This window comes from Acomys minous, assembly GCF_964271855.1.
Source record: "Acomys minous genome assembly, chromosome: 9".
NCBI classification, from domain to species: Eukaryota; Metazoa; Chordata; class Mammalia; order Rodentia; family Muridae; genus Acomys; species Acomys minous.
In genome coordinates this window covers 85964048-85991416 of record NC_140490.1, presented here as the reverse complement: position 1 = coordinate 85991416, position 27369 = coordinate 85964048, and the positions used below count along the sequence as shown (strand labels likewise).

Genomic DNA, 27369 nt, shown 5'->3' with positions numbered 1-27369 from the left:
GTTCTAAGTAATCCAATACCTCTTCTGACCTCTGCAGGCTCCTTCCTGCACATACGTGACACACATGCATATATTCAGACACACACATAGAAAAATAAATAGTGGTTCAAGACACTTGCTGCCTAAGCCTGATGGCTGAGTTTAGGAGGCTCCCAAGCTTACATAAAGATGGAAGGACAAAATGGCCTCTACAAAGCTGCCTTTTTTTTTTTTTTTTTTTTTTTTTAGGCTTTTCAAGACAACCTTTTTATGGCTGTTCTGGACTCCCTTTGTAGACTAGGCTGGCCTCGAACTCACAGAGATCCACCGGCCTCTGCTTCCCTGAGTGTTGGGATTACAGGCTTGCACTACCTCGCCCAGCTCCTTTGACCACCACATACAAGCCATAACCCACGGGCTATCATGCTCACACAGACATCATACGTGCAATAATAATGTAGTCTCTCTCTTTTTTTTTTTTTTTTTTTGGTTTTTCAAGACAGGGTCTCTCTGTGTAGCCTTGGCTGTCCTGGTCTCACTTTGTAGACCAGGCTGACCTCAAACCCACAGAGATCCACCTGCCTCTGCCTCCCAAATGCTGGGATTAAAGGTGTGCGCCACCAACACCGGCTTCTTTTAATTTTTAAAAATAAAAAAATTATTGAGCCGGGTATGGTGGTGGTGCACGCCTGTAATCCCAGAACTCTGGGAGGCAGAAGCAAGTGGATCACTGTGAGTTCAGCTCCAGCCTGGTCTACAAAGTGGAGTCCAGGACAGCCAAGGCTACACAAGGAAACCCTGTCTTGAAACACCAAAATAAATAATTACAAAACTCATGTAGTTCAATCACTAGGGAAGCAGGTAGTAGAGAAAATTAAGACCCTTTTCTGATCAGCACCAGGTGGGGTACACACGTATCCCCAGGGAAGAGGGAGGTGGAGACAGGAACTTTGAAAGTTCTAAGCCAGACTAGGCAATGCAGTAAGACTGTGTATCGCAAACAGGGAAGGGCGCTGGGGCTGTAACTCAGCTGGTCATAGCTGGCATGCATAGCCCCTGGGTTCTGTCCCCAGCACCATTTCATAAGTGGAACGCAGCTGCAGATAACGCAGTAATGCCCGTATTTGCGAGGTGGAGGAGGCATGCGGATTGGAAGTCTGAGGTAACCTAGGCTACAAGAAGAAAAAGAGAGAGAGAGAGAGAAGCAAATGAGACACAATGAATTTTGGAAATCTCTAAACCTGGTGTCATATCCCACACTTGTGATTTCAGAGCTTGGGCAGCTGAGGCAGGGGCATCAGAATCATCATGAACTTGAGCCCAACCCGGGTTACACAGTAAGACCTTGCCTCTGAAAAGCAAATCCGCCCCCCCTCTGTGTGCGTGTGTGTGTGTGTGTGTGTGTGTGTGTGTGTGTGTGTGTGTGTGTGTGTGTGTATTCAAGCTTCTGTCATGATGCCTGTGTGGAGTCAGAGGACAACTAGCAGGAGCTGACCCTTAATGTATGTCTCAGGAATCTTTAACCTTGGCCGCAACCTCCGTCACCCGTTAGGCCATCTTGCCTTTGCCACAGAAACATTCCTTACTTGGAGTTGAACAGGTGGTTCAGTAGTATAGTGTATTCCTTGCCTGTGTAAAGGCATGAATTTGATTCCCCAGCAAAACTCTGTCTGTCTCTCTCTCTCTCTCTGTCTGTGTCTGTCTGTCTATCTGTCCGTCTCTCTCTCTCTCTCTCTCTCTCTCTCTCTCTCTCTCTCTCTCTCACACACACACACACACACACACACACATACACACACCTTTCGCTGAGTCCATTATATTCAAATATCACTATTTCATGCCGGGCGTGGTGGCGCATGCCTTTAATCCCAGCACTCGGGAGGCAGAGGCGGGAGGATCGCTGTGAGTTCGAGGCCAGCCTGGTCTACAAAGTGAGACCACGACCGCCAAGGCTACACAGAGAGACCCTGTCTTGAAAAAAAAAATCACTATTTCAACATATGACAAATAATTTATACAGAGTTTTTGCATTTTGGCTTCCAATCCAGTCTGTAGCTGAGGCTTGCCTTGATCCTCCTGCCTCTACTTCCTGACTGCTTCAGTGACAGGCTAGGCCCATTATCCCCAGCTTATACTATTTATTTTTTTTCTAAGCCATTAGACTCTTGTGTGTGTGTGTATATATATATATATATATATATATATATATATATATATATATATATATATATATATCTTTTTTTCCAAGACAGGGTTTCTCTGTGTAGCCTTCGCTGTCCTGGACTCACTTGGTTGACCAAACTGGCCTCCTACTCACAGAGATCTGCCCGCCTCTGCCTCTCTGAGTGCTGGGATTACAGGCCTGAGCCACGGCGCCTGTTGACGCTGGTGTGTATATATTACTTGCTTCTGGCACTTCTCAGTTTGGAGCAGCCATGCCACACAGACTTAATGTACATGCGCCACTGGCCACTGGCTGCCATACAGGGCAGCATGTCCGTAGCGTAAACATGACAAGGTTCTCAGTAAAGTCTTGACACTTGACCATACCAGAAGGGTGTGAGGGGAGAGGAGGGAGAGACAGGAGCATTGTTCTGTATGACAGAAACACATTTGAGGCTGGTGAGATGGCTCAAAAGATAGAAGAGCTGCCGAGTGTGGGTGCCGTACATCACACATGCGTGCCCTGCAAGAGCAACATGCGCTTTCAACTGCTGAGCCGTCTCTCAAGCTCTATTTTCGGTATTTTGAGAAATCTCCAGGATGATTTCCATACAGATTGGACAAGTTTACATTCTCACCAGCCCTGTGTATGGATTCCCTTCCGTCTTCACTCTCACCAGCATTAGCTATTATTTGCTTGCTTCGCTTGTTTTTTGTTTTTGAAACAGTGCCTGGCTGTGTTGTTGCCCTAGCGTGTGTGGAACTCACCATGTATATCAGGTTATTTGGTTTTTTGTTTTGGTTTGGTTTTTTGGTCTTTTGTCTTTTAGGCAGGGTCTCCCTATGTAGCCCTATGTCTAAGATCTCATTATGTAGACGAGGCTGACATTGAACTAACTCACAGAGATCCACCTGCCTCTGCATCCCAAGTGGTGAAGTTAAAGGCATTCAATGTCACACCAGGACAGATTGACTGCGGTAAGGCATAGTTTTTTGTTGTCTGTTTGCATTAAAAAAAAAAAAAGATTTAAGAGCTGGTTATAAGTGGTTGGATGCTGCCTGACGTGGGTACTGGAACTCAAACTTGGGTCAAAGTGCGGGAGCAGCTCTTACTAGTGTAGCCATGTTCTCAATGCAGTTCTAATTTGTAGTTCTCCGATGGCAAGTGAGGTTGAATATTTTATCACGTTTACTAACCATTTATACACCATCCTTTCAGTCCCGTCTGGTTAGCCCTGGCTGTCTTAGAACTCACTCTGTAGATCAGGCTGGCCTTGAACTCACAGATAATCCGCCTATCTCTGCCTCCTGAGTCTGGGATGAAAAGCCTGTGCCACTATGCCCAGCTCTGTCTGGTTATTTCATCACCCAGTTTACTGATTGGGTAGGTTTTTGTTTTGTTTTTTGTTTTTTGTTTGTTTGTTTTTGTTTTTTGGTTTTTTGTGGGGTTTTTTTTTTTTTTTTTTTTTTTTTTTATTATTGTTTGACCTATTTATTGAGCAATGAAACACATACCAAATCCAATGCCAGGCATCTGGCATACTCTTCTGAACAAAAAGTTCTCTGCCTTTCCACAGCTAGCTGTCCTTCAAAGTGTCTCCCCTGGTAACATGTTGATATTTAACTGGAGATCTAAACTGAAATGCTTTTGAGATTAAAATGTATCCTTGGTAATTAAAATTAGATGATAGGCATAAAAACGGCTTAACTTTCAGGCATAGCAGGATGTGCTGACCCATTTTCAAAAAGCATACACATGGAGGTGGGGAAATGGTTCAGCAGTTTAAAGTGCAGACTGATCTCTTGCAGAGACCCAAGTTTGGTTCCTAGAACCCGGGTCAAGAAGCCTGAGGTTGTCTGTAGCTCTAGTCCCAGGGGATCCGATTGGTGTCTTATTGGTACTGGGAATTGAACATAGGGCTTCAGGAAGAGCAGCCAATGCTTTTAACCACTGAGCCATCTCTCCAAAGCCTAAAAGAAATATTTTTAGCCGGGTGGTGGTGGCGCACGACTTTAATCCCAGCACTCGGGAGTCAGAGGCAGGCAGATCGCTGTGAGTTCGAGGCCAGCCTGGTCTACAAAGCTAGTCCAGGACAGGCAAGGCTACACAGAGAAACCCTGCCTCGAGAAAAAAAAAAAAAGAAAAAAGAAAGAAAGAAAGAAATATTTTTAAAAACATAAACATAGGGCAAGATGGTGTGCTTTTACTAAAGATGTCCTAGGTTCAATACACAGGAGTGTGAGGGAGACAAAAACAGAAGTGAAGGATACTCCAACCTATTCTTTTTTGGTTGGTTGGTTGGTTTTGGTTTTTCGAGACAGGGTTTCTCTGTATAACCACCCGCGCTGTCCTAGAACTTGATTGGTAGACCAGGCTGGCCTTGAACTCACAAGATCCACCTGCCTCAGCCTCCTGACTGCTGGGATTAAAGATTTGTGCTACTCCGCCTGGCTCCAACCTACATTTTTGTCTCAGCAAATCCACATTTAGTATTTGTGCATTGAATATGCTTTATATAAATTTTACTTTAGAAAATCAGAATATAGCTGGGCAGTGGTGGCGTACGCCTTTCAACCCAGCACTTGGGAAGCAGAGGCAGGCAGATTGCTGTGAGTTCGAGGCCAGCCTGGTCTACAAAGAGAGTCCAGGACAGTCAAGGCTACACAGAGAAACCCTGTCTCAAAAAAACAAACAAACAAACAAACAAACAATCGAAGTATGTCAGTCATGTATACTGTCACATGCCTGTAATCCCAGCACTTGGGAGATGGGGGCAAGGTAATCACAATTATCCCTTGTAGGCTCAATTTTCTTAACAAATATATTTTATATTGAACTTATTAACCGAGCTCTTCTGCCACACAGGGGTACATACAAATGGAAGCACGCTATACAACAAATAAAAGAAAATCTTTGGAGAAAAAAAAAATGCTAAGCAAAAGCAAGCTGGGAAGGGAAGGGATTATTCGGCTTACAGGTTATAGTCCACCTTCAGCAAAGGAAGGCAAGGCAGGAATTCATGACAGAAACCTGGAAGCAGGGACTGAAACAGAGATGACGAAGGAACACTGCTTAGTGGCTTGTTTCTAGGCTCATGTTGTTGTTGTTGTTGTTGAAGGCAGGGTTTCTCTCTGTGTAGCCTTGCCTGTCCTGGACTCCTCTGTAGACCAGGCTGGCCTTGAACTCACAGCCATCCCGCCTGCCTTAGGAAAACTTAAGGAAACTTAAGGAAAACCGAAAAATGATGAAAGGTAGAGAATGGAAATTAAATTAATATGGTGGGAAAAGGAATAAAGAACTGTCATGATCCCATTTATTTTGGGGGTACCCACATCAGCTTTAGATGTACAGAACTGGATAGGGAGATCACTTAGTGCTGTGCAACCATGGGGTCCAGGGTTTGAATCCCCAGCACCCACACAAAGCCGGGTATGGCAGTATGTACTAGCACTGCCAGTGTTTTGGGGGTTTGGTTTGGTTTGGTTTTTTTGAGACAAGGTTTCTCTGTGTAGCCCTGGCTGTCATGGAACTCTTTTTGTAGACCAGGCTGGCCTCAAACTCACAGAGGTCCACTTGCCTCTGCTTACCAGTGCTGAGATTTAAGGTGTGCGCTACCATGCCCCACTTCCCAGTTTTGTTTTTATTAGTTAATTTATGTATTCCATTTAGTCCTTTCCCTCCTCTCCTCCCAGCCCCACCATCCCTCCCTCTTCCCCCTACCCCGCCTCCTCTACTCCTCAGAAAAGGCGAGACCCCTACCAACCCATCCCTGCACATCAAGTCACGTCAGGACTGATGAGCATCCTCTTCCCCTGTGGCCTGGAGAGGCAGCCCAGACAGCAGGAAGTGATCAAATAGCAGGCAGCAGAGTCCATGTCAGAGACAGTCCCCACCCCCCTTACTAGGGGACCCACATGAAGCTGGAGCTGCCCATCTGCTACCTCTGTGTAGGGGGCCTAAGTCCAGTCCATGCATGGTCCTTGGTTGGTGGCACTCTCAGTTTTAACGGCCAAAGACGGATGGGTCTCAGGAGCTGGTTAGCCGGCTAGTCTAGCCAAATCTGTGAGATTCAGATTCAGTGTTCAAAAATGAAGACAACTGACATCAACTTTTGACCTGCACATACTTGCTTTCTCACACACACACACACACACACACACACACACACACACACACACACACACACAAGAAAGCAGTGCTTATAAGTTAATCAGTCAAAATTCAAACTGCCATGTCATTGATCATTATATATCCTCTGTTTCTTCAAGGTGGTTCAAAAAAGTGATTGTTAGCATAAAGACAGCCGGATTGCCTGCCTCTAGGGTCCTAGTAACCTCTGACATTATCACTTGTAACCACCAGGTACGCACCAGGTATGCACCAGGTGTGTGCCTGATAAAGAGGACCCGCCCACCATCCCGTGCTTTCTTACCCCTTTTTTCTTTTACTCTTGGTCTTGTTCTGTCTCTCTGTGTCTATTTCTCTTGGCCTGTCTCTAGGTCTTTCTCTTTGTCTCTTTGTCTGTCTGCCCTCAGGGCTCCTTAACCCTTCACCCACAAATAAATCTTCTTGAGCCGGGCGTGGTGGCGCACGCCTTTAATCCCAGCACTCGGGATGCAGAGGCAGGCAGATCGCTGTGAGTTCAAGGCCAGCCTGGTCTACAAATTGAGTCCCAGGACTGCCAGGGCTACACACAGAAACCCTGTCTCGAAAATCCAAAAAAAAAGAAAAAGAAAAAGAAAAAAAAAAAAGAACAAATAAGTCTTCTTGTACCAGGTCTACTTTGCAGTGTGTAATTCTTCACATATATTATAACATTGGGGCCATGAAACTTGGGGGGCGGGGGACCCTTCTATACCCATCTGGAACAGATTTGCTTTCTCTCCTGATGTTTCTCGTGGGCCTAAACCAAACACCAGGACCCGGTATGTAACTCACCATCACCTCGCTCTCTGGCTCACCACTCCACCCACTGTTGACAGTTAGGTAAGCCTCCCCTGGCTCCATCCCAGCGTCCTCAAAGCTACAACCTTGCCATTTCTTTTAGGCCCTACTGTGCACTTGCGTCTCCTCCTTGTCTTCTATCACCTCCTCTGCGGAACTACTCCTCTAGGCCCTCTTGGCTTTCCTGACTCTGTTCCTCAGTCTTTTCCTGGGGATGTGATCTCTACAAGAACTTGGTTTTCGTCCTCGTCTTCTGGCTTCTGCGTGGCCTTCAGGGCCTCTGCCTTTGGGCTCTCCGCCTTCAGGCTCTGCCAAAAGGCCTGGTACTAGATACCAGTTACTGAGTCATGGGTTAGCCATGCTAAGCCCTAACTCCCATTCAGTTGAACTGGGCAATGCTAGGTGATGACCTGTTGACCCTCCTTGCCCTTTCTCACCCACGGGAGTACCGTCGTCATATTTTCTCACTCCCCTTTGGGAAACCGCCAGCCTCTGCACCTAAAACCTGACCTGAAGGGCTTTACATTTACTTGCCTTTCTAATCAAATTTCTAATATTATTCATGAACACTAAGAGCAATGGGGGGGGGGGGCCAGGGGAGAGGCTGGAGAGATGGCTCAGAGGTTAAAAGCACTGTCAGCTCTTCCAGACGTGCTGAGTTCAATTCCCAGCAACCATGTGGTGCCTCACAACCATCTCTAATGTGATCTGATGCCCTCTTCTGTCAGGAGGCACACATGCAGGCAGCATGCTGTATACATAATAAATAAATAAATCTAAACAAACAAATAAAAAAGTGCAATCAAGGAAATGGAAAGGGATTCCCGATTCCCTATTTCTCTTTTCTGCAAGTCCTGTCTCTTTCTCTCCAGCCTTCCCACCCATGCTGCTTATACGTTCTGTCTGTAAGTTGCAACAGGGCAGGGCAGGTGAAATCAGGTACTGCAATTCCTGTACATACACCTTTCTCACTGTAAGCAGCTGCTCTCAAGACCATGCCCTCTCCTGTACCGCATCTGCAGGAAGCCAAGTGCACTATCTATTGCAAAAACCTGGCTATACTCAAAAGCCAAACTCCCAACTTCTTTTCTTTTTTTTTCTTTTTTAGATTTTTCGAGACAGGGTTTCTCTGTGTAGCCTTGGGTATCCTGGACTCGCTATGTAGACCAGGCTGGCCTCGAACTCACAACGATCCGCCTGCCTCTGCTTCCCGAGTGCTAGGATTAAAGGCGTGCGCCACCACGCCCGGCCCCAAACTCCCAACTTCTTATTGTCACAGACAAACGATCCCCAAATATTTTCTTTCTAAACTTGTTCTGTTCCAAGCTCCCAAATCTACCTCCCACTCTTAAAAAATATTTTAGCTCTGCTTTCTTTACACTCAGCTCTCAAAAATTAATATCTCAAGATGATGCTGTAAACTCTTCTCTAAGGATTTGTATAATTTGCTCATTGGGTTTGTTCGTTGCGTATGATGTTTAAAATCTAAGTTCAAGTCTTGTTTAGAACATATATGTGTGTACATCTGCTTGTAACATCTATAGAAACACATATGGAGGCTGGATGGTGGTGGCGCACGCCTTTAATCCCAGCACTCGGGAGGCAGAGGCAGGTGGATCGCTGTGAGTTCAAGGCCAGCCTGGTCTACAAAGCGAGTGCAGCACAGCCAAGGCTACACAGAGAAATTCTGTCGTGAAAAAAAGAAAGAAACACAGATGGGTGCCTGGAGAGATGGCTCAGAGGTTAAAAGCACTGACTGTTCTTCCAGAGGTCCTAAGTTCAATTCCCAGCAACCACATGGTGGCTCATAACCATCTATAATGAGATCTGGTGCCCTCTTCTGGCCTGCAGGTGTACATGCAGGCAGAGTATTGTATACATAATAAATAAATACATGGCTTTTCAACTACATGGCTTGAAAACTGCCATGTGACTCCTCCATGTTAAGATGATCATGTGGTATAAAACAACAATTATAAAGTGTCTTCTTAGTCCTAATGAACTCTCTTTATCTCCTTCCCCCCTCCCCAAAGACAGAGTTTCTCTGTGTAGCCTTGGCTATCCTAGACTCGCTTTGTAGACCAGGCTGGCCTCGAACTCACCGAGATTCACATTTCTCTCCCTCCCAAATGCTGGGATTAAAGGCATGCGCCACCATGTCCAGTTTATTTTATCTCCTTTTAGACTAAGAAAACAAGTCTCGTTTTAAATTGGTATGGATTTTTTGTTTGTTTTTTGAGACAGGATTTCTCTGTTTTCAGCCTGGCCGTCCTAGAACTCACTCTGTAGACCAGGCTGGCCTTGAACTCACAGAGATACTCCCGCCTCTGCTTCCCAAGTGCTGGGATTAAAGGTGCCATCACCACCCAGCTGGTATGGATTTTTATAGAAATTCAAAGTTATACTTTTTTTTTTTTTTTGGTTTTTTGAGACAGGGTTTCGCTGTGTAGCCTTGGCTGTCCTGGACTCGCTTTGTAGACCAGGCTGGCCTCGAACTCACAGTGATCCGCCTGCCTCTGCCTCCCGAGTGCTGGGATTAAAGGCATGCGCCACCACGCCTGGCTCAAAGTTATACTTTTACAACATACTGTATATATGGTTCAATCCTGGCTCAAAATATTCTTTTTTTTTTTCCTTTTTAGGTTTTTCGAGACAGGGTTCTCTGCGTGGCCCTGGCTGTCCAGGACTCCCTTTGTAGACCAGGCTGGCCTTGAACTCAGAGAGACCTACCTGCCTCTGTCTCTGGAGTGCTGGGATTAAAGGTGTGCACCACCACGCCTAGCTTCAAAATATTCTTTATATGATGATGAACTTTCAAGGTTATAAAAGTCTATTAAGATTAATAAGCTAAGAGCCGGGCGTGGTGGCGCACGCCTTTAATCCCAGCACTTGGGAGGCAGAGGCGGGTGGATCGCTGTGAGTTCGAGGCCAGCCTGGCCTACAAAGTGAGTCCAGGACAGCCAAGGCTACATAGAGAGACCCTGTCTCAAAAAAAACCAAAAAAAAAAAAAAAAGATTAATAAGCTAATTTGAAATATATGTCTAATTACTTAGGTCTTTGCTAGATTTTGGATGCATGAAGGAAAGAATGAATGAATGCTGTTTCTTTTTCTTGCCACCAGCTGCCTGCACTTGGGGTTCACCTCCAGGTCCTAGCCAATGGATTTGGTATAATAAATTCAGATGTAATTTTAAAGTTGTTTAATACTGTTCTACTGTATTTCTGACTCTAGAAATGGCCTATTGTTCACCCTTTCTCTGACTCAGGCATGTTTTTAAGATCCAGGGTCAAAAAAAAAAAAAAAATCCAGGGTCAATATACTAATTTTAGAGACATTCTATTATTTACAATGTAAGAAGTTGCTCTATCTCCACTCCCAGAAGGTTAAAAATTACTTCTTTAAATATGTCTAGCCTTATTTTTGCTAATATTACTAATCTATAATATAGCTTTAGATTTTTATAGGCTACTGACTTTTTACACACGAAATCATACAGGAAATTGTTTCCTCCATCCACACCAGATGCCAAAGCAGCTTCCCGCAGGTGCTCCAGCCTAACCTCGAAGATTGCGTCCGCTGGACCTGCATTTTCCTTCCTGGCCACAGATGTTCTTACAGATCTAGCAGGAAAACAGGCAGCTATCCCAGGACTTCGACAGACCCCCAACCCCAACCTCTTAGGGTTCCCAAAGATGTCGTCACCCTCAAGTCAGCAGGAAGCAGCCTTTTTTGTGTGTGTGGGCTCATTCTAACTCACCACTCCTTCCTAAGTTCTTCGTTTTTTAATTAAACAAAAAGAGAGGAATGTTAGCATACAGGAAGCCCCCTAGCCTGCCTGTAGGGTCCCAGCAACCGCTGTTGTCATCACCTGCTTGCACCACCTGGCATGTGACAAATAAAAAGGACTCGCCACATCTTACATTCTCTCTTTCTCTGTCTCTTTCTCTCCCTGCCTCCCTCTCCTCCCTTATCCCACGATAAACCTCCTTTACCAGTTCCGTCGTGTGGCACCTTGATCATTATTATAACAGTGATCACCATCTTGCTTGAAGAGATTGGTCCCTTTTCTCGAGACATCACTTCTGCTTCGGGGGTGCAGCCTTGTTTGCACCACAGATGCTTGCCCTTAGCTAGAGGTGGAAAGTAACGCAAGGTTTTGCTTTGCTTGGAATCCAAGGTGATCGTAGGTTTAGGACACTGACTTCACTTTGTGCTTTCAGCCAAGAAGTGGGGAGTCAGATACGCTAGGTAGCTGAGGCGCCCCTTGAGTGATTAACATGTCTTGGCAGTCAAGCAGGAGTCTTTATCCAAAGCAAAGGGGCTAGACACAAATGAAGACAGATACCAGGCTTTCGTCTTACCCTTTATTATCCTGCGGGCCTAAGTGAGGAGTTAACACATCATAATAAAAGGGTATTGTTTGCTAGGTTTTGTTTTGTTTCTTTTAAAATTTCTCTTATGGGTCATTTTTTTCCTCTTTCTTTCTTTCTTTTCTTTTCTTTTCTTTCTCCTTCTTTTCTTGAGACAGAGTTACTTTGTATAACAGTCCTGGCTGTCCTGGAACTTACTTTATGGACCAGGTTGGCCTCAGACTCACAGAGATCCACCTCCCAAGTGCTAGGATATAATGTAAATTTGTATGTACTTGGAAGTTTAGGTGGACAGCAGCAAGACAGGACCCCAAGGCATCAGATAACCCTGAGACTGCAATTACAGATGGTTCTAAGCAACCCGTGCTGGTGCTAAGAATCAGAAAGTGATCTTAATGGATGGATCATCTCTCCAGCCCCGTCGTTTGTTTATCTTTTGAGTAAGGGTTCCAAACTCCCTATGTGGCAGAGGATGACCTTGAACCTGACTCTCCTGCTGCCAGCTGTAGTGGCTTGTGCCACCACACCCAGTATATAAGGTACCAGGGATCAAACTCAGGGCCTTGTGCACACTAGGCAAGCACTCCACCACTTGAGCATTAGGCAAAGCAGCGTCTAAAGACCTATTATATATAGTTCCAGTAAGAATCCCCACCCCTTCCACGCTAAGTATTGAAACCAAGCCTTTGCGTTGTGATTGACTTATCTTTGGGCTGGAGAGGTAGCTCAGTGATTAAGACCACTGGCTGCTCTCACAGAGGACCTAGGTTTGATTCCCAGCACCCACATGATGGATCACAACTGTCTGTAACTCTAGTCTCAGGGACTGAACGCCATCCCTGGCCTCTGTCAGCACTGTAAGCATATAGCGTGCAGCATGCAACCAAAACACACATAAATAAAATGAAGCTGCATTCCCGGTCCTTATTATTCCTCCCAGCCTGGGAATATCTGTTAAACAAAGACTTCGCGGATCAAAGGGTGCTGTAATTGTGAGTGCATTTAAGCCAATGATCCACATACTCTCAGTTATACATGAGCAGAGAAAGAAAATGAACTCAGTAGAGGTAACTTCTAAGTTACCAGTGTACAAGAGGATTAGAAATTCAAAGTTGAGAGCCAGGCAGTGGTGGCGCACGCCTTTAATCCCAGCATTTGGGAGGCAGAGGCAGGTCGATGGCTGTGAGTTTGAGGTCAGCCTGGTCTACAAAGCAAGTCCAAGATAGTCATGGCTACACAGAGAAACCCTGTCTTGGCGGGGGGTGGGAGGGGGTGGGGGTGGGGGGGTGGGGGGGGAAGAAATTCAAAGTTGAGCAGTATGTGGAACACATGTGTTTTAATTCCAGCACTGGTGTATGGTCTGAGTTCTATACAGCAAGGCCCAGGCAAACTGGAGCTACACAGTGAGATCCTGTGCTCCAAATAAAACAGAATAGAAAAAAAATGAACAATGTAATCTATAAATACATATTAAAGCCAGCCAGAGCAATAGGAAGCGATGTCTCAAAAAGGAAAATCAAGCTGGGCAGTGGTGGTGAAGGACTTTAATCCCAGTATTTGAGCGGACAGAAGCAGGAGGATCTCTGTGAGTTCAAAGCCAGCCTGGTCTACAGAACAGCTGGGGCTACGTAGTGAGACAGGTCTAAAGAAACCAAAAAGAAAAGAAAGAAAAAGAAAAGCAGACCGGTGGGGTCTGACCCACAGCAACAATTCCAATCCAGACAGTTACATAAAGAAAAAAACGCAATGATGAAAAGCCGAAAACAAAGAGGCTCAAATCAACTAGTTGAGAACAAATAAAGACGTCTAGGGTTTGCTTTGAAGATGCTGATACAAGCTTTAGGTTGAAACAGACAAAGACCTGGAACTGCAACCCAGAGGAGGTACCCCAATACACGCACATAAGCCCGGAAACTGTCTTTTACGGGGTTAGAGGTTACGAGGCCAGAGCAGCCGCGCTGACCTATGATGTCATCAGGACGGTAAAGTCCGTAACACCGCCTGAAGGTAGCACAATTTCCTTTCCTCGACAGGTCCGCTGGAAGACTTGAGTCTGAATCCAGCCCCTCATTGGTTGCGCACCCTGTCAATCCACCTCATTGTTCAAGTCTTCCGCCCCGCCCTCCCCCGTCTGCTTTTGATTGGCTGCTGAGTCTGTCACTTCGAAAAGGTCCGCATTCCTTCCGCCTTTCTCCAGGAGACCGAGGGCTAGAAGGGCGGATCCCGGGAGGGTCCCACCCCCCCTGAGCTCGGCTCCCGAGCCTGATTGGCTTGCCTCGGTGCCTGTCACTACCACTTTCACCGTTGACTGGCCGTCCGACCGCCGCTCTGCGCGGCGCCGGTTCCGCCCCCGTCGGGTGTTTGTGGTGGGGCTGCGGAGTCGCCGATCCCGCCGGAAGCGCCAGGACAATGGGGACCCGGGACGACGAGTACGACTACCTATTCAAAGGTGCGCCCAAGTGGAGTACCGACGGGCGAGGGCGCGGTAGCGTCGGGAGGGCCCAGGCCGGCGCTACGGGACGAGAGGGCTCAGGGTGGAGCCCAGGGCTTCAGAGGGGGCCTATCCGGGGTTGGGAACCGGAGGAAGGCGCGGCAGCCGAGCTCGCAAGGCTTCGGGCCCTAAGGCGCAGCGAAGAGAAGAGGGAGGCTCAAAAAGGCCTATGGACCCCGGATGCGCCGGGGCGGGGCCGGGGCCTTGGAGGGGGTGGGGCCCCGGAGTGGTAGGAGAGGCCGTTGGGGCGGGGCGTCCTGAGGGGTGGGGCTTTCCTTGGGTTTGGCGGGCGGGCTACGTTGAAAGTGGGATTATTATAGATGGGGGTTAAGGGCGTTGGAGAATGTCGTGGGCGTGCCCACTAAGTCTGATTGGTGTGAGCCTTCTAGGGTTGGCCTGGTATGGGCGGGGACTGTCTTGGGGTGGAGTCTGGGTCACGTGGTGCAGGAGCCCTAAATTGTGATGTCCTGGAATTGGGTAGAACGGTGCCTGTGTGTGCATCTGTAGTTCAAACTCTCGGTAAGGGATGGGAATGTGAGTCCATTGGTAGAGTGATTGGTAAAGCGGTATCACGCACAAATCCCTGGGTCCTATCCCCAACACCGCATGAACCTTGTGTGATGGGGCAGTCCTGTAGTCCCAGCCCTTGGGAGGCAGAGGTAGGAAGTTTAAAAGTGCACAGGTCGGCCTGGATTACCGGAACCCTTTTCTCAAAGACAAAAAGAAAAAAAAAAAAAACCACACGTGGATGACATTAAACGCAATACCTGCACTATTCTGAGACTTTACAATGATGGCCCCCTTTCATCCTCTTGATGAGTTTATATATATATTTCGTATTATCCAGGAAACAGGCCTGTAGTGGTGCACACCTGGAATCCTAGTACTCAAAGTTGGGAGGTGGGAGGATCGCTTTCTCTTTCAAAGCCAACCTGGGCCTGGTGAGGGAGCTTAGCAGGTATCTGCGCAGGCTGCCAAGCCTGACAACCTGAGTTCAGTCATGGGGCCTCCTTGGTGGAAGAGAATCTGCAGGTTGTCTTCTGCCCTCCACGTGCACTCCATGTCACATGAGGCCGCACACACAGATGCACACAGAATAGATAATGCAACTTGGCGGGGCGTGGTAGCATACACCTCTAATCCCAGCCACTCAGGAAGCGTCGCCAGAGCTCTGTGGATTCCAGGCAAGCCTGGTGTGCGTGGAGAGCTCTGGGGTGAGGAGGGAGTGGCAGGTCAGCAGAATGAGACACTATTATTTTTCTTATAGCTAACCCAGGGTACATACCCTGCCCTCAAAACAAAAGGGGAAAACGGAAGTTGAGAAAGACAAGTTTTTAAGGGCAGAACAGGGTTGGGCTCAGGACAGCTTATGGGTTTTGCCACTTAGGGTTTGTGTTTTGGGGCAAGGCTTGCAGCTTAGATCACAGGTGTGAGACCTCTCAGCACATACACATCCAACCCACAGGAAGAGCTTTCCTACCTAGGGAGCCTCCTTCCATGTGACTGGGGTTCCTCATTTCTCTGGTGAGCATATTTGGGGGATCTCTGGCATTGTGACACCTTCTATGCCAAGCTGGACTTTTTGGTCCTCTAGCCATTTGTGTTAGACTCCCTGCCTGACAGTGGCTGATTTTGAGAGTTAATTCCTGGGTCCTCAAGGAACGCACACCTTTGCCCTTCTGGGAGAGTGTCCTGGTACTCAAAGCCAGCCTTGGCATCTTGGGGTTGCGGAGGTAGCACGTGGCATAAGGCTCCTAGGAGAGACAGAGACAGACTTCTGCAAAGATGCAGAGTTACCACACAGCACCATCGGCTGGTAGTGGGCTATATCCAGATGTGAAACTGGCTAGCAGGTGTTAGGCTCCAGGTATCACTCCAGAGGCAGAGGATGATTTGGAAGAATTTTAGAGACCAGAGATTTGAAGTGTTTTCTGGTGGAACAGTCTCAGGTCCTGCTGTGGCAGGGGTCTGTCGCCGCTGGGGAAGATTCCAGGCAGGGCAGGGGATCTTTTCCCTTAAGCCGGCACCTTTAGGCATCTGTGGTCACTCCTTGCTTGTTTTCGACCTTTTGCTGTTATAAATAGCCTGGCATTGAATGTGTGCCCAAGTCCTCTCTTTGCCCTGTGGGCTGTTTCCTTGATGTGCATTCCCAGAAGTACAGTTACTAGGTCAGGGGCAATGGAGCTCCATTGCCATTCCTGGTACTAGTCTCCAGAGCTCGCTTCCTGGAGCACCAATCAGCTTCCTGGAGCACCAATCAGCTTCTGCAGCCGTTGTCCTGGGGGGAGTGCCCGCCTGCCCTGTTGCCCTCCCCCACTGGCCTCCTTTTCTGGTGTGGCAGGTGACTTCTTCAGTTAGTCAGAGTAGCTGCCTAACCCTGAAATCAGTGTTCTCTCCAGATCCCCTTTCCACCCCTTACGTCTCAGCTGGGGGCCCTGTAACATTTGTCTCTCTCTTCCTTCCTTCCTTCCTTCCTTCCTTCCTTTCTTCCTTCCTTTCTGTCTTTTTTTTTTTTTCTCATACAAGGCTTCTCTGTGTAGCTTTGCGTGTCCTGGACTCGCTTTGTAGGCCAGGCTGGCCTCAAACTCACAGAGATCCGCCCGCCTCTGCCTCCCGAGTGCTGGGATTAAAGGCGTGCACCACCATGCCCGGCAACATTTCTCCTTTTTATTCAGATTTTTTAATCCGGTAAGTTAGAAAAGAGAGTCCTGGAAAATTAAAAGAGAAGAGAGAAAACTAGCAGCAGACAAACTGCTGTCATTAATCACATCACTTGCCTGCACATGGCAGATCTTCCAGGATGTGAAGGCCCTGCACCTGCCGGTCCCCTCTGAGACTCTTAGCCTCAGGCCCAGAGCAGGCTAGCTATCATAACAGTGGTGGTGATGTGGTCAGCTTTGGAGAGACAATTCATATGCAGTAGCAAGAAGATGAGTTCAGGGCCAGCCTAGGCTACATAGTGAGACCCGGTCTCGAGAAAAACAAAATTTTAAAAATTTACGGTAGCACTAGAAGTGTTGACAAGGACTGGTTTTATAAGCACGTGGATCTCTTTCCCGCCTGTAGGAACTCAGGAAGGGTGGCAGTCTTGAGCCCCTCCCCACCGCCAGTCCCCTGTGCGCCACCAGCCTTGCTGTCCTTATCCTAGGCTTTAGTCACATTTCCTTGATATGGAGGGCCACAAGTCTGAGAAAGTGGCTGCTCATACACACACACACACACACACACACACACACACACACACACACACACAGAATTTTTGGCAGCCTCACTACACATTGGCTTCGCTGACCTTTAAGGCAAAGACTAAGAGGTCCCAAGAGTTGTGGCCACATGCCATTTGTTTTCCTCCATAAATAGTCTCCTCTACCCCAGGAGTGAGGTTGTTTCTTTGTACCTAATTATAGATCCTCACGGTTATTCTCCCAACATTTTCTCCTGTCAGCCACTGCCTATTTTCCCAACCTGCTGATGGGTCCCCAGGAATACCCCTGACTTCTCTGGGGAGAAACACAGAGTTAGGGTTACAACACTAATACCACCTAGGCCCCATCCTCACTTTCTTTTTCCAGAATTCCCAGCCAGTTAGTGCCCACCCGGTCTTCAAGGACACAGATCACGTGGGAAGCAAAGTGACTCTCTTCTTTGAGTTGTGCCCACCCCTGCCTAAGGACATAGAAGTGACTAGACCACAGGGACAGGGCTAGCCCCAGACTTTATAATCCTTAGCCAAGAACACTGGGCTAGGCAGTATGTCTACCAGGCCTGCTGTGCTACTGACTCCCTCTAGCCCCAAAGATTGAGGCAAAAATGCTCCCCTGGAATGGTTGGGGCCCACTTTCTAGAGTATATCTTCTTCCCTTCACTGACTAGCTGCTCAGTCAGCCTGAGTGTCAAGGTCTGGGCTCAGGGATGTTGTCATGTCACAGGACTCCTGAGAAGTGCCAGACCTTTGTTTTTGCCAACTGGGCTTGCCTGCTCAGCGTGCCAAATGGCATATCCAGGGGGACCATTTCCCAGCCAGCAACTTCTTTGGAAATACTGGGGGCAGTTTCCTCAAGGGCTCATTATTTTCCCAGGACAACTGATCACTTGTTTTCTTGACCGTGTCATTTTATACCCATCCTACATGCAAACCCAGCCCAGGCACCACTATGGTGTTTTAGGCACCCTGTGCCAGGAGTGGCCTGAGCAGCCTAGCCTTCCTGCTGGTCACCTGGGTATGGTCTGTTGATCCTCAGCCTGGTCTGTGCATTCGTTGTTGTGTGTTGTTGTTGTTATTTGAGACAGGGTTTCTTTCTGTAACCTTGACCAGGCTGGCCTCGAACTCACAGAGATCCGCCTGCCTCTGCCTCCTGAGTGCTAGCATTAAAGGTGTGCACCACCACACCCAGCTCTGGTCTGAGCAACCTTTTTTTTTTTTTTTTTTTTTTTTTTTTGGTCTGTGCATTCTTGTTCTCAGTGTGTAACCTTGAACTTGGGATTTGGTCTCTGGGTTGAGTATCCCTAGCTGCAGTGGGATTATTGACATTTGTGTCTGTCCCTGGGGTGGCTATAAGAATTTGCTAAGCCTAGGTCCATGAGGCCTTTGGGCACAAGCTTGGCCAAAGGTTCAATCCTGGTCACAGTGCAGATGCTGTGGCTAAGGGTCCCTGAGACTATGGAACAGAGGCAAGGCTGAGAAGACCTCCCGTGCAGGGCAAGTTTTCCATGTCCTTCCTGGGGTGTGAGAATGAGAAACAAAGTTCTCCTGGCTATGGCGGCTCCTGTTGGAAGGAGGTGAGGGGTAGATGCTGTGGAGAGTGATTCCTACAGTCAACCTTGTTTCTGTATGGCTCAGGAGTCAATCAGCATAGTTGGGAGTCCTTGGCTTGGGCGACAGGCTCTTGTCTAGCTCCATCTCTCTTTTTCTGGACTTGACATTCTTATACTGGGTACCCACAGAATCTCGGAAGGATGCTGAGCTTGTCATCAAATGTCTTGTGAACCAGGCCATAGGCTGCATGGAGAACAGAGGCCTGAGCTGAGGGGTCTCACATACAATTAGATCTTGAAGGATGAGCTGGAGTTTGTTGGCCGTCCCAGGTTGTGGGAAGCTGCGATTCACTGCCTCCAGGAGGAAGATCCAGGACCCCTGAGATGTAGGGAGGCTGACAGGGAAGACATGAGATTGAGATCAAAGAGAAAGGCCATGTTCCAGAGACCTGAATTCAGGTTCTGCCTAGACAACTTCCCAGACAAGTTGTCCGGGACATGTGTTGCTTGGTGAATGTGATTGGGAAGTGGGGGCAAATCTGCACATAAACACGTGCTCTGACTTCTGTTTTGCCTTCACACCCTGGTCATAGCATGCCCTGGGTTCTTCATGCCTCATCTGCATTCCAGTTTCCTTTCCTGTAAGGTGGCAAATGTCATCTCTGCAGCCTTTTTCTTCTCCCTCTTAGTAATCTGTGAGGTTTGTTTGTTTTTGTTTTTGTTTTTGTTTTTCGAAACAGGGTCTCTCTGTGTAGCCTTTGCTGTCCTGGACTCGCTTTGTAGACCAGGCTGGCCTCGAACTCACAGCGATCCGCCTACCTCTGCCTCCCGAGTGATGGGATTAAAGGTGTGCGCCACCACACCCGGCAATCTGTGAGGTTTTTAAGAGTTGTTTCTTTGCTGTGTGGTTTTGTTTTTGTGGGGGGTTTGTTGGTTTGGTTTGGTTTGCGGTAGGGTTTCACAGTGTAGCCTGGCTAGCCTGGCCTTGTCTCCTGAGTGCTAGGATTAAAGGTATGTACCAAGGCAAGTCTTGTTTTATTTTTGTGAGCCCCATGAAGCTCAGGTCTGCCTCAAACTCACTATGTAGCCAAGCATGGTCTTGAACTTTTGCTCTTCTGCCTCTATCACCAGAGTAATTCCAGAGTACACCACCACGCTTGGCTTTATGCCCGCCACGTCCAGTTTAATGCAGTCCTGGGGATCAAACCCAGGGCTTTGTGCATAGACAAGTCCTTTACTAACTGAGCACATCCCTGGAACTGTTTGTCAGTTGAGATGAGGACCCAAAATATAGTTCAAGCTGGCCTTGAATTTACTGTGTAGTACAGGCTGCCCTTAAACTCATTTCTCTTTCTGCAGTCTCCCGAGTCCTGGAATTATAGGCATGTACCACTATGTCTTATTATTTTTGGCTCCAAAGCAACCAACCCAGAGGGTGAAATAGGTTGGCTCCCTGTTTTGCCCCATGCTCACCTGTGCCCTGAGGTGGATGACCTGGGCACCTTCCCAGTATGTCCCAGGTCTGCCTGGGGTCAAGAGTAGACAGGGGAGGCTCTTCCAGCTGCTTTGGGTGTGTTTCTTCATCCCACAGATACTTGTTGGCACTTACTGTGAGCCAGGCCCTGTGCCAGGCCTGGAGATACAGCAGGGAGCAAGACTATCCAAGATTCCTGCTTATGAGGCAGACATTTAAAAAAAAAAGGCTAGCCATAAAAAAGAAAAGAGAGAAACCAGACATGTGTGATGGTTGCACAAGCTGTGGAAGAAAAGCTAGGACAGAGAATGAGGAAGCTTGAGAAAGTAGGATTATGATCGGGCTGTAGAGAGGGTCTTCTTGACCAAGTGACATTCAAGGGGCTCACAAACAGGTGAGACAGGAGCCAGAGAAAGAATGGCCAGGCAAGAGTCGTCTATGTTAAGGTCCTGAGGCAGGGCTGTGCCTGTGTGTTAAGGGCAGAGCAAGGAGCCCCTGTAGCTGGCTAGGGTGTGTGGGAAAGAGACGGAGGGAGGGAGGCTTCAGAGCATGTACTGCTGTGCCTTGTGAGCCCCAGAGAGGCCCTGGACTTTGATTCTTAGGGCCTTAGAAATATCTACATGCTTAGGTTCCTAAGTCCCTGCCTGGGGCAGACAGTGTGGCTCTGGTGAGGAGTTAACAAGCTTTTGGCTGGGACTTAAGAAGAGTCTGCTACTGTGATAACAGTGTGAGATAGTGCCCTGGCCAGTGGAAGTGGTAAGAAGTGGGAATTCTAAGTAGACATACACAGATACACACAGTCTGTCTCTGTCTTTGTCTCTTTGTCTCTGTCTGTCTCCCCCCCCCCCCACTTCTCCCTCTCTCCCCACCCCCTCCCCACCCCCTCTATCTCTCTCACTTTGTCCAGCAAGTTAATTCATATAGAGAAGTGCACATACTGGACTGGGGATGTAGCTCAGTTGGTAGAGAGAGCACTCGCCCAGACTGCATGAGATGTTGAGTTCCTATGCCCAGCATCACATACACCAGCTTGGCGTGGTGGCTAACACCTGTAGTTCCGACAATTGAGAGAATTAAAAACAATCATTAGCTCTAGTTATTTCTCAGCTACATAGTGCATCGGAGGCCAGGCAAAGCTATATGAGACCCTATGGAAAGAAAGTATACATAGAAGTATATAATTCAGTATATCTTCACCATCTGAAGCCACCTGATGGAACCCACATGGAAACAGAACCTTGAATTACTAACTGCAGAAGCACCCTTCAGTTACAAAGGGACGGCAGGATTGACCGGAGAGTATGAGAGGAAGAAAGGACTGAAGATGACTATAAGGGCATGGCCTGAGTACCTTCTAAGTTGACTAAGCCAGAGAAGGTGAGGGTAGTACCCAGTGAGTTGGTTTGGGTGATCTGGAGACTATTCTGTTGTGTTGACTTGAAATGTAGGGACTCTGTTGGGGGATATAAAGGCAGAGGGTACAGCAGTCTGGGCTTGCAGAGGGAGGTTAGTGTAGGAGTCACCAGCCGATAGGTGGTATTTGCAGCCAGAAGCCTGGATAGGGTCACCCAGTCCTGTGGCTCCCTTATATTTTCAGGTGGAAGGATAGCCTGCAGCAGCTCTAGGACTGTCTAGTGTGGGGTCCCTGAAACGTGGGAAGAAACAGTGTAGGGGAAGGAGGGCCCTCTGAGCTGTTGCTTGGGGACAAGGCTCTGAGACTTGACCTCTTTCTTGTAGCTACTGGGAGGTCTGTAGGTTGGGGTGTTCATTGGGGGACCCTGAGTCGCTCCTGAGAGCTCTCCCTGCATGCTCTTTACCGTGCTTAGCAGGGCCAGTGAGCTCAGCCTGAAGTGTGTCACCTGGCTGCTTCATCGCCACCCACACTGTGGGATCCTGATTCCAAGGTGGCTGCCCCTCCTACTCCCCACACCCTGGGTGACCATGCTTAGTCTGCGGCCTAGGAGGCCCTGGAGAACTGGAGGCCGAGACAGAAGTGTAGATAGCACTTTCTGTAGGCGCTTAGGGGTGCAGAAAGGAGAAAATGAGGGCGGGGCCTGGAGTGCTAAGTCAAGAGAGTGTGTTCTTAGTCTGGCCTCTTGGGACACTCCTGTATCACAGCACGAGGAGGCTGAGGCAGGCAGATGAAAAGTTTGAGGTCAGCCAGGGTTACATTGTAAGACCTTGTCTCGCTCTTTTCTTACCCTCCCCTCCATCCCCACAAAAATATATTCTTTTCAAGAGAGAGAAATCAGAGTGTGTAAGCCAAGCACCTCAGAGTGGCTGTTGGGAGGGGAAGGGGCTACCTGTTGGGTCCTGGGGAACCTCCCGTCTCAGGACTCCCAGTGGGGCCAGGATTCCTTCTGAGGTCTCTCCTACTACTTGTCTCTCACCCACTCAGCAGGGCCAAGGAGCTCAGGCTTAGTCTGTGGCCCAGCCATGCCTGTCTCTCCTAGGCCGATCCTGGGTGAATACCCTCTCTGTTCCTCAGGTCCTGGATGGCCAGGCCTGCAGCCCCCGTGGCTCTCCACTGGTAGGCCCGCCCGCAGCCACAGTCTACACTTCTGCCTTTGGAGACCACAAGATAACTGATTTGACATCTACTGCCTGTCACATCTGCATTGTACGCACATGAGCATATGCACACATGAATATAGAAATGTGTACATGGATATGTCGGCACGTGCACATGTGAACGCGTGCGTGGCAAATCCTGAGTCTAAGGACAGCCCTCCCAGGCCCAGGCCCCACCCCAGAGCCTGGGTGCCTCAGCCCCTGGAGGCAGAATTTTCCAAGCCAGGGTAGGGCTCACTTTACAGCCTGGCACCCTGTTCCCTTGCATAGTCCGTGTCTACTAATGTCATGCCCTGTGTCCTGGGGGCTTTAACCCATAATACTTTCTCTTTCTTAGCCATGTTGTCCCGATAACCATTCTGGAATAGATTTCCTTTTTGTTGTTGTTGCTGTTTTAAGACAGTGTCTAATGTAGCCCAGGCTTCTTTCTCTCTTTCTTTCTTTTTTTTTTTTTATTAGAGTGTGGGGCCATGGCTTTTGAAACAGAGTCTCATTGTGTAGCCTTGAATGGCTTGGAACATGATACGTAAACCAAGTTGGCCTCCCCTCCTGAGTGCTGGGATTAAAGATCTTGGATTTCTGATCTGCTTGCCTCCACTTCCTGTGTCCTGGCCTTACAGTTCTGTTAGTAGAAGCATGCACTACCGTGCCCAGTCTATGCAGTGGTGGAGCTGGAACCCAAGGCTTGACCTATGGTAGGCAGGTGCTCACTACAGCCTTAGGTTTGCATCTTAATGATTAACTCCAGCTTCAAGGAGGCATGCGTAGGGCTAGACAGAGACCTTTCCTGCCTGTCACTTAGGCTGAAGGAGGCCATACACACTTACATATGGACCTTATTAAGCTATGACAGTGTGGGACCCTGGGCAGGAGTGGTGGCCAGCTCCAAGTAGGAGAGCAGGTGGCTCAGAGCAGTTAAGTGACTTGCTCAAGGACACTCAGCTCTAGAGCTTTCTATGGCCTTTCTTGCCTACTCAGCCATCAGGCTCTGGGGTTGGTTACTCTCAAGCGATCCTGCCTGCAGCATGGCCCGGGACATCACCATGTCCTTTCTGGGGCAGCCTTCCTCTTAGGACAAGAGACAAGCAAAGGTATCTGTGCTGTTTCTGAAGCTTCCATTTGTCTGTGTGTTCCCAGGGTGTCTGTGGGTGGCAGAAATCAGGGAGCCACTATGCAGCTTTGGTGGGTGGATATGAGAAATACTAGGTGCTGCTGGGTCCTCACCTCTCTTTGCTCTCTCTCCCTGCCCCCCCAAGTGGTGCTTATTGGGGATTCAGGTGTGGGCAAGAGCAACCTGCTGTCACGCTTCACCAGAAACGAGTTCAACCTAGAGAGCAAGAGCACCATCGGCGTGGAGTTTGCCACTCGCAGCATTCAGGTGGATGGCAAGACCATCAAGGCTCAGATCTGGGATACTGCTGGCCAGGAGCGCTACCGTGCCATTACCTCCGCGTGAGTGTAGTAGGGTCAAGACCTGCAGATAGCATGGGTGTGCAGGCGTGTGACACAGGAACTTGGAAGGGTATGTAAGGGTTGGGCTGGAGCTTGGAGTGCTGAGATTAGGAAGTAGAAGGGTACCCCAAGAGCTGTGGGGCCCAGAGGGAGACCAACACCAGACTTGAGCATAACCTGGAATTGAAGTTAATTACAGGGTGGGCAGTGATAGTCTGGTTTAGGCCCTCCATTCTGACCCCACCCCACCCAGGCAGCCTACCGGCTTTCCTGTTCCTGCCATCATCCCCAGTCTTAGCATACATTTTGCCTCACAATAGCCTCCTAATTGCTGAGATCCGTCCAGCCTGCCTCTTTCTACATCCTTGAGGCCCGTGGCTGTTCTCTCACCTACCTCATTTGCTGGCTTTTCGTTCCTTTCACTATGGCCTTACCATGGGTACTTCATCCCCAGAGGGTGGCCATGGTCCCTTCTGTGGTGCAGACCTGTTTGCATAGTGAGCATTTACATTTTGGCCTGGTAGCAACCTTCTCCCTGCACAGCTGCTGTGTCCTCTGCTTCTCTTGATGCCCTTGCCCTGAGCCCCAAATTTCCTCAGCCTCTCCCATTCCTGAAGGGCTTCCTTCAGAGATATGATAGCTGTCCTTTGTCTGGGCCCTGTGCTTGGACCCAGCATCCTCTGCTGCCACCCTGTAGTTTCAGGTTCAAGCCTGCCTCTACTCTGCAGGTACTACCGTGGTGCAGTGGGTGCACTGCTGGTATATGACATTGCCAAGCACCTGACATACGAGAATGTGGAACGCTGGCTGAAGGAACTACGGGATCATGCAGACAGCAACATCGTCATCATGCTGGTGGGCAACAAGAGCGACCTGCGCCACCTTCGGGCTGTGCCCACTGATGAGGCCCGTGCCTTTGCAGGTGAGCTTGTGGCAGACATGCCAGTAAATGGGAGGACTGTGCTCTGAAACCCACTTGTGGGTTCAGAGAAACATCTAGAAGTCAGGTACCCACCTCCTCCAGTGTCAAGGGCTCATGACCATAGTGCTTGTGTTCAGCCTCTTGTACCTGAGCAGTCAACCTCCTGGTCCTACCCACTAGCAGCAACTCTTCAGATACTGAGTTAGGCAGGTGGGCAGATATGGTCCTAGACCCACTCACTAAAAGAATTTTCTCTTTTCCAGAAAAGAATAACTTGTCCTTCATTGAGACCTCAGCCTTGGATTCCACCAATGTAGAGGAAGCATTCAAGAACATCCTCACAGGTGGGCCCAGGGTCTGCATGGGTGTAAGGATGGTGCTCAGTGTGCAGTCCAGACCCAGTCCAGACCTTCCCTGCCCCACAGAGGTCCTCACCCAAGTCCCTGTGGTAGCCCCTTCTAGGGTTGCAGGGGAGGGAAGGAATAAGCAGCCTGGAGAGCTAGGACCAGTTCTGTGTCCTGCCCCTGACTTGGCTATGCCTGGGAACCTCCCGGAGCTCAGCTCCCAGCACTGTTTTACTATGGATGTGGTAGGGGTTCTTCACAGCAAGGTGGGAAATGGTCTTTGTTTTCCTGTTGCTGTGATGAAATACTCTTTTAAAAAGTCAACTTGAAGGTTCATTGTGGCTTACAGCTGAAGCCACTTGAAGCAGCTGGCAATGCCATCACAATCAGGAGACTGGGGCTACAGGCCAGCTGCTGCTTAGCTTACGTTGTCCATACACAGTCCAGCATCCCCTGCAGGGAATGCTCTGCCCATGTCAACAATGTCATCAGGATCCTCCCCTACAGGCGTGCACAGAGGCCCTTATACCACCTGACTCTAGGTTCTGCAAGTGGCAGGTTAGGAATCATCCAGCCTGTGTCCTGGGGAGATGTAAATTGCCTTGGACAGGGCACACAGCTTGCTCACTGCATCCTCCCTGTTGCAGAAATCTACCGCATTGTGTCACAGAAGCAAATCGCTGACCGTGCGGCCCATGATGAGTCCCCGGGCAACAACGTGGTGGACATCAGTGTGCCACCCACCACCGATGGACAGAAACCCAATAAGTTGCAGTGCTGCCAGAACCTGTGACTGCCCTGCGCCTCCACCCAGCGTGCGTGCACGTCCTCGGTCCTTGGCCAGCCCCTCACCAGTGTCCTCCCGGCCCCTCCCTTGTCCCTCTAGGACAGGCTGCTCCCACCCTCCACGTGAGCTCCTCCTGCCAGCTTGATGGCCCAGGAAGAGCAGGAGTCAAGTGGCCTCTCCTGTCCTGCCTGCTCGAGAGAAGCTAGAAGCCCTTTGCTTTTGTTCCTGCTCTTGGGTATTGTGGGCACCTTGACAGGGTAGGGAGGCTGGTAGGATGGATAGGGCCAGCCAGAGGTGAGGGAGATGAGTGGAAGGAGCTGGCTTCTCCTGTTTTCCATGCCAGACTCCAGGGAGCGATCACCTCCTTTCCTCTCTGGCCAGTTGACCCAGCTGGCCCTGCATCCCCACCCTAAACCCTCTCTGAGCTGATACCCGAAGAGCCAGGCATCAGGGGCTGGGCAGGTGGACACTCTGGGCTCTGCCGCCTGCCTACACCACCATAGCCAGCGCCAGCACGGCCTCCAGCATTCCCAGGCCTGCGCACTCCTGCTCCTGCCTGTAGATTTATGCTGAGAGAAGACACCCTTGCCCCCTCCATCCTCCTCTGCACGCAGCGCTCTCCCCTGCCCGTCCCTTGTCTCGTCTCCCTGTCTGGTCAGGAACCTGTCTGCAAGTGAAGCAATATCTTCATGTTTTGTATATACAACTGCTCTTGTAGCCTTTGGTTTTTGTTATTGTAGAGAAACACAGATTCTTTATACACTTTGTAAAATTTACGCCAAACCCCAGCTCTCGAACTCTTACTCTCCTGTAGTCCCTGCACTGTTGCCCGTTACTAAAATGTATAAGCCAACTTCTGTACAGAAACCTGCCACTCAGCCTCTGTCTTTTTTCTCTCCATCACGTGGTGTACCTGAGCCAGGGCCCCTTTCCTTCTCTCCAATGACAGGGTAGTCTAGTGCCTGCTAAAGGCAGTGGGTAGGCATATTAAAATTACACAATAGGCTGTAAGATGCGGAATCTGGGTCCCAAGGAGGAGAGGGGAAGTCCTATGCAGGTGGCTCCTGTACTAGGGAGGAAGGAAATGCTGGTGACCCGAAGTGGCAGCCTTCAC

At 49.0% G+C, this 27369-nt stretch overlaps 1 protein-coding gene across 1 annotated transcript; it reads left to right on the top strand.

Moving 5' to 3' along the window:
* Positions 1 to 13748: 13748 nt before the first annotated feature.
* Positions 13749 to 27122, top strand: RAB11B (RAB11B, member RAS oncogene family). Its single transcript, XM_084794089.1, has 5 exons — positions 13749 to 13908; positions 24007 to 24202; positions 24931 to 25124; positions 25388 to 25468; positions 26116 to 27122. The coding sequence occupies exons 1-5, from the start codon at positions 13869 to 13871 to the stop codon at positions 26259 to 26261; spliced, it is 657 nt and encodes a 218-aa protein (XP_084650215.1). The 5' UTR covers positions 13749 to 13868; the 3' UTR covers positions 26262 to 27122.
* The last annotated feature ends 247 nt before the right edge of the window (positions 27123 to 27369 follow it).

Excerpts from the sequence above, each read along its gene's own strand:
- RAB11B (XM_084794089.1), top strand. The coding sequence starts at position 13,869 with ATGGGGACCCGGGACGACGAGTACGACTACCTATTCAAAG. Across the intron at positions 25,125-25,387 it reads TGAGGCCCGTGCCTTTGCAG|AAAAGAATAACTTGTCCTTC; the intron begins GTGAGCTTGTGG and ends TCTCTTTTCCAG. Across the intron at positions 25,469-26,115 it reads ATTCAAGAACATCCTCACAG|AAATCTACCGCATTGTGTCA; the intron begins GTGGGCCCAGGG and ends TCCCTGTTGCAG.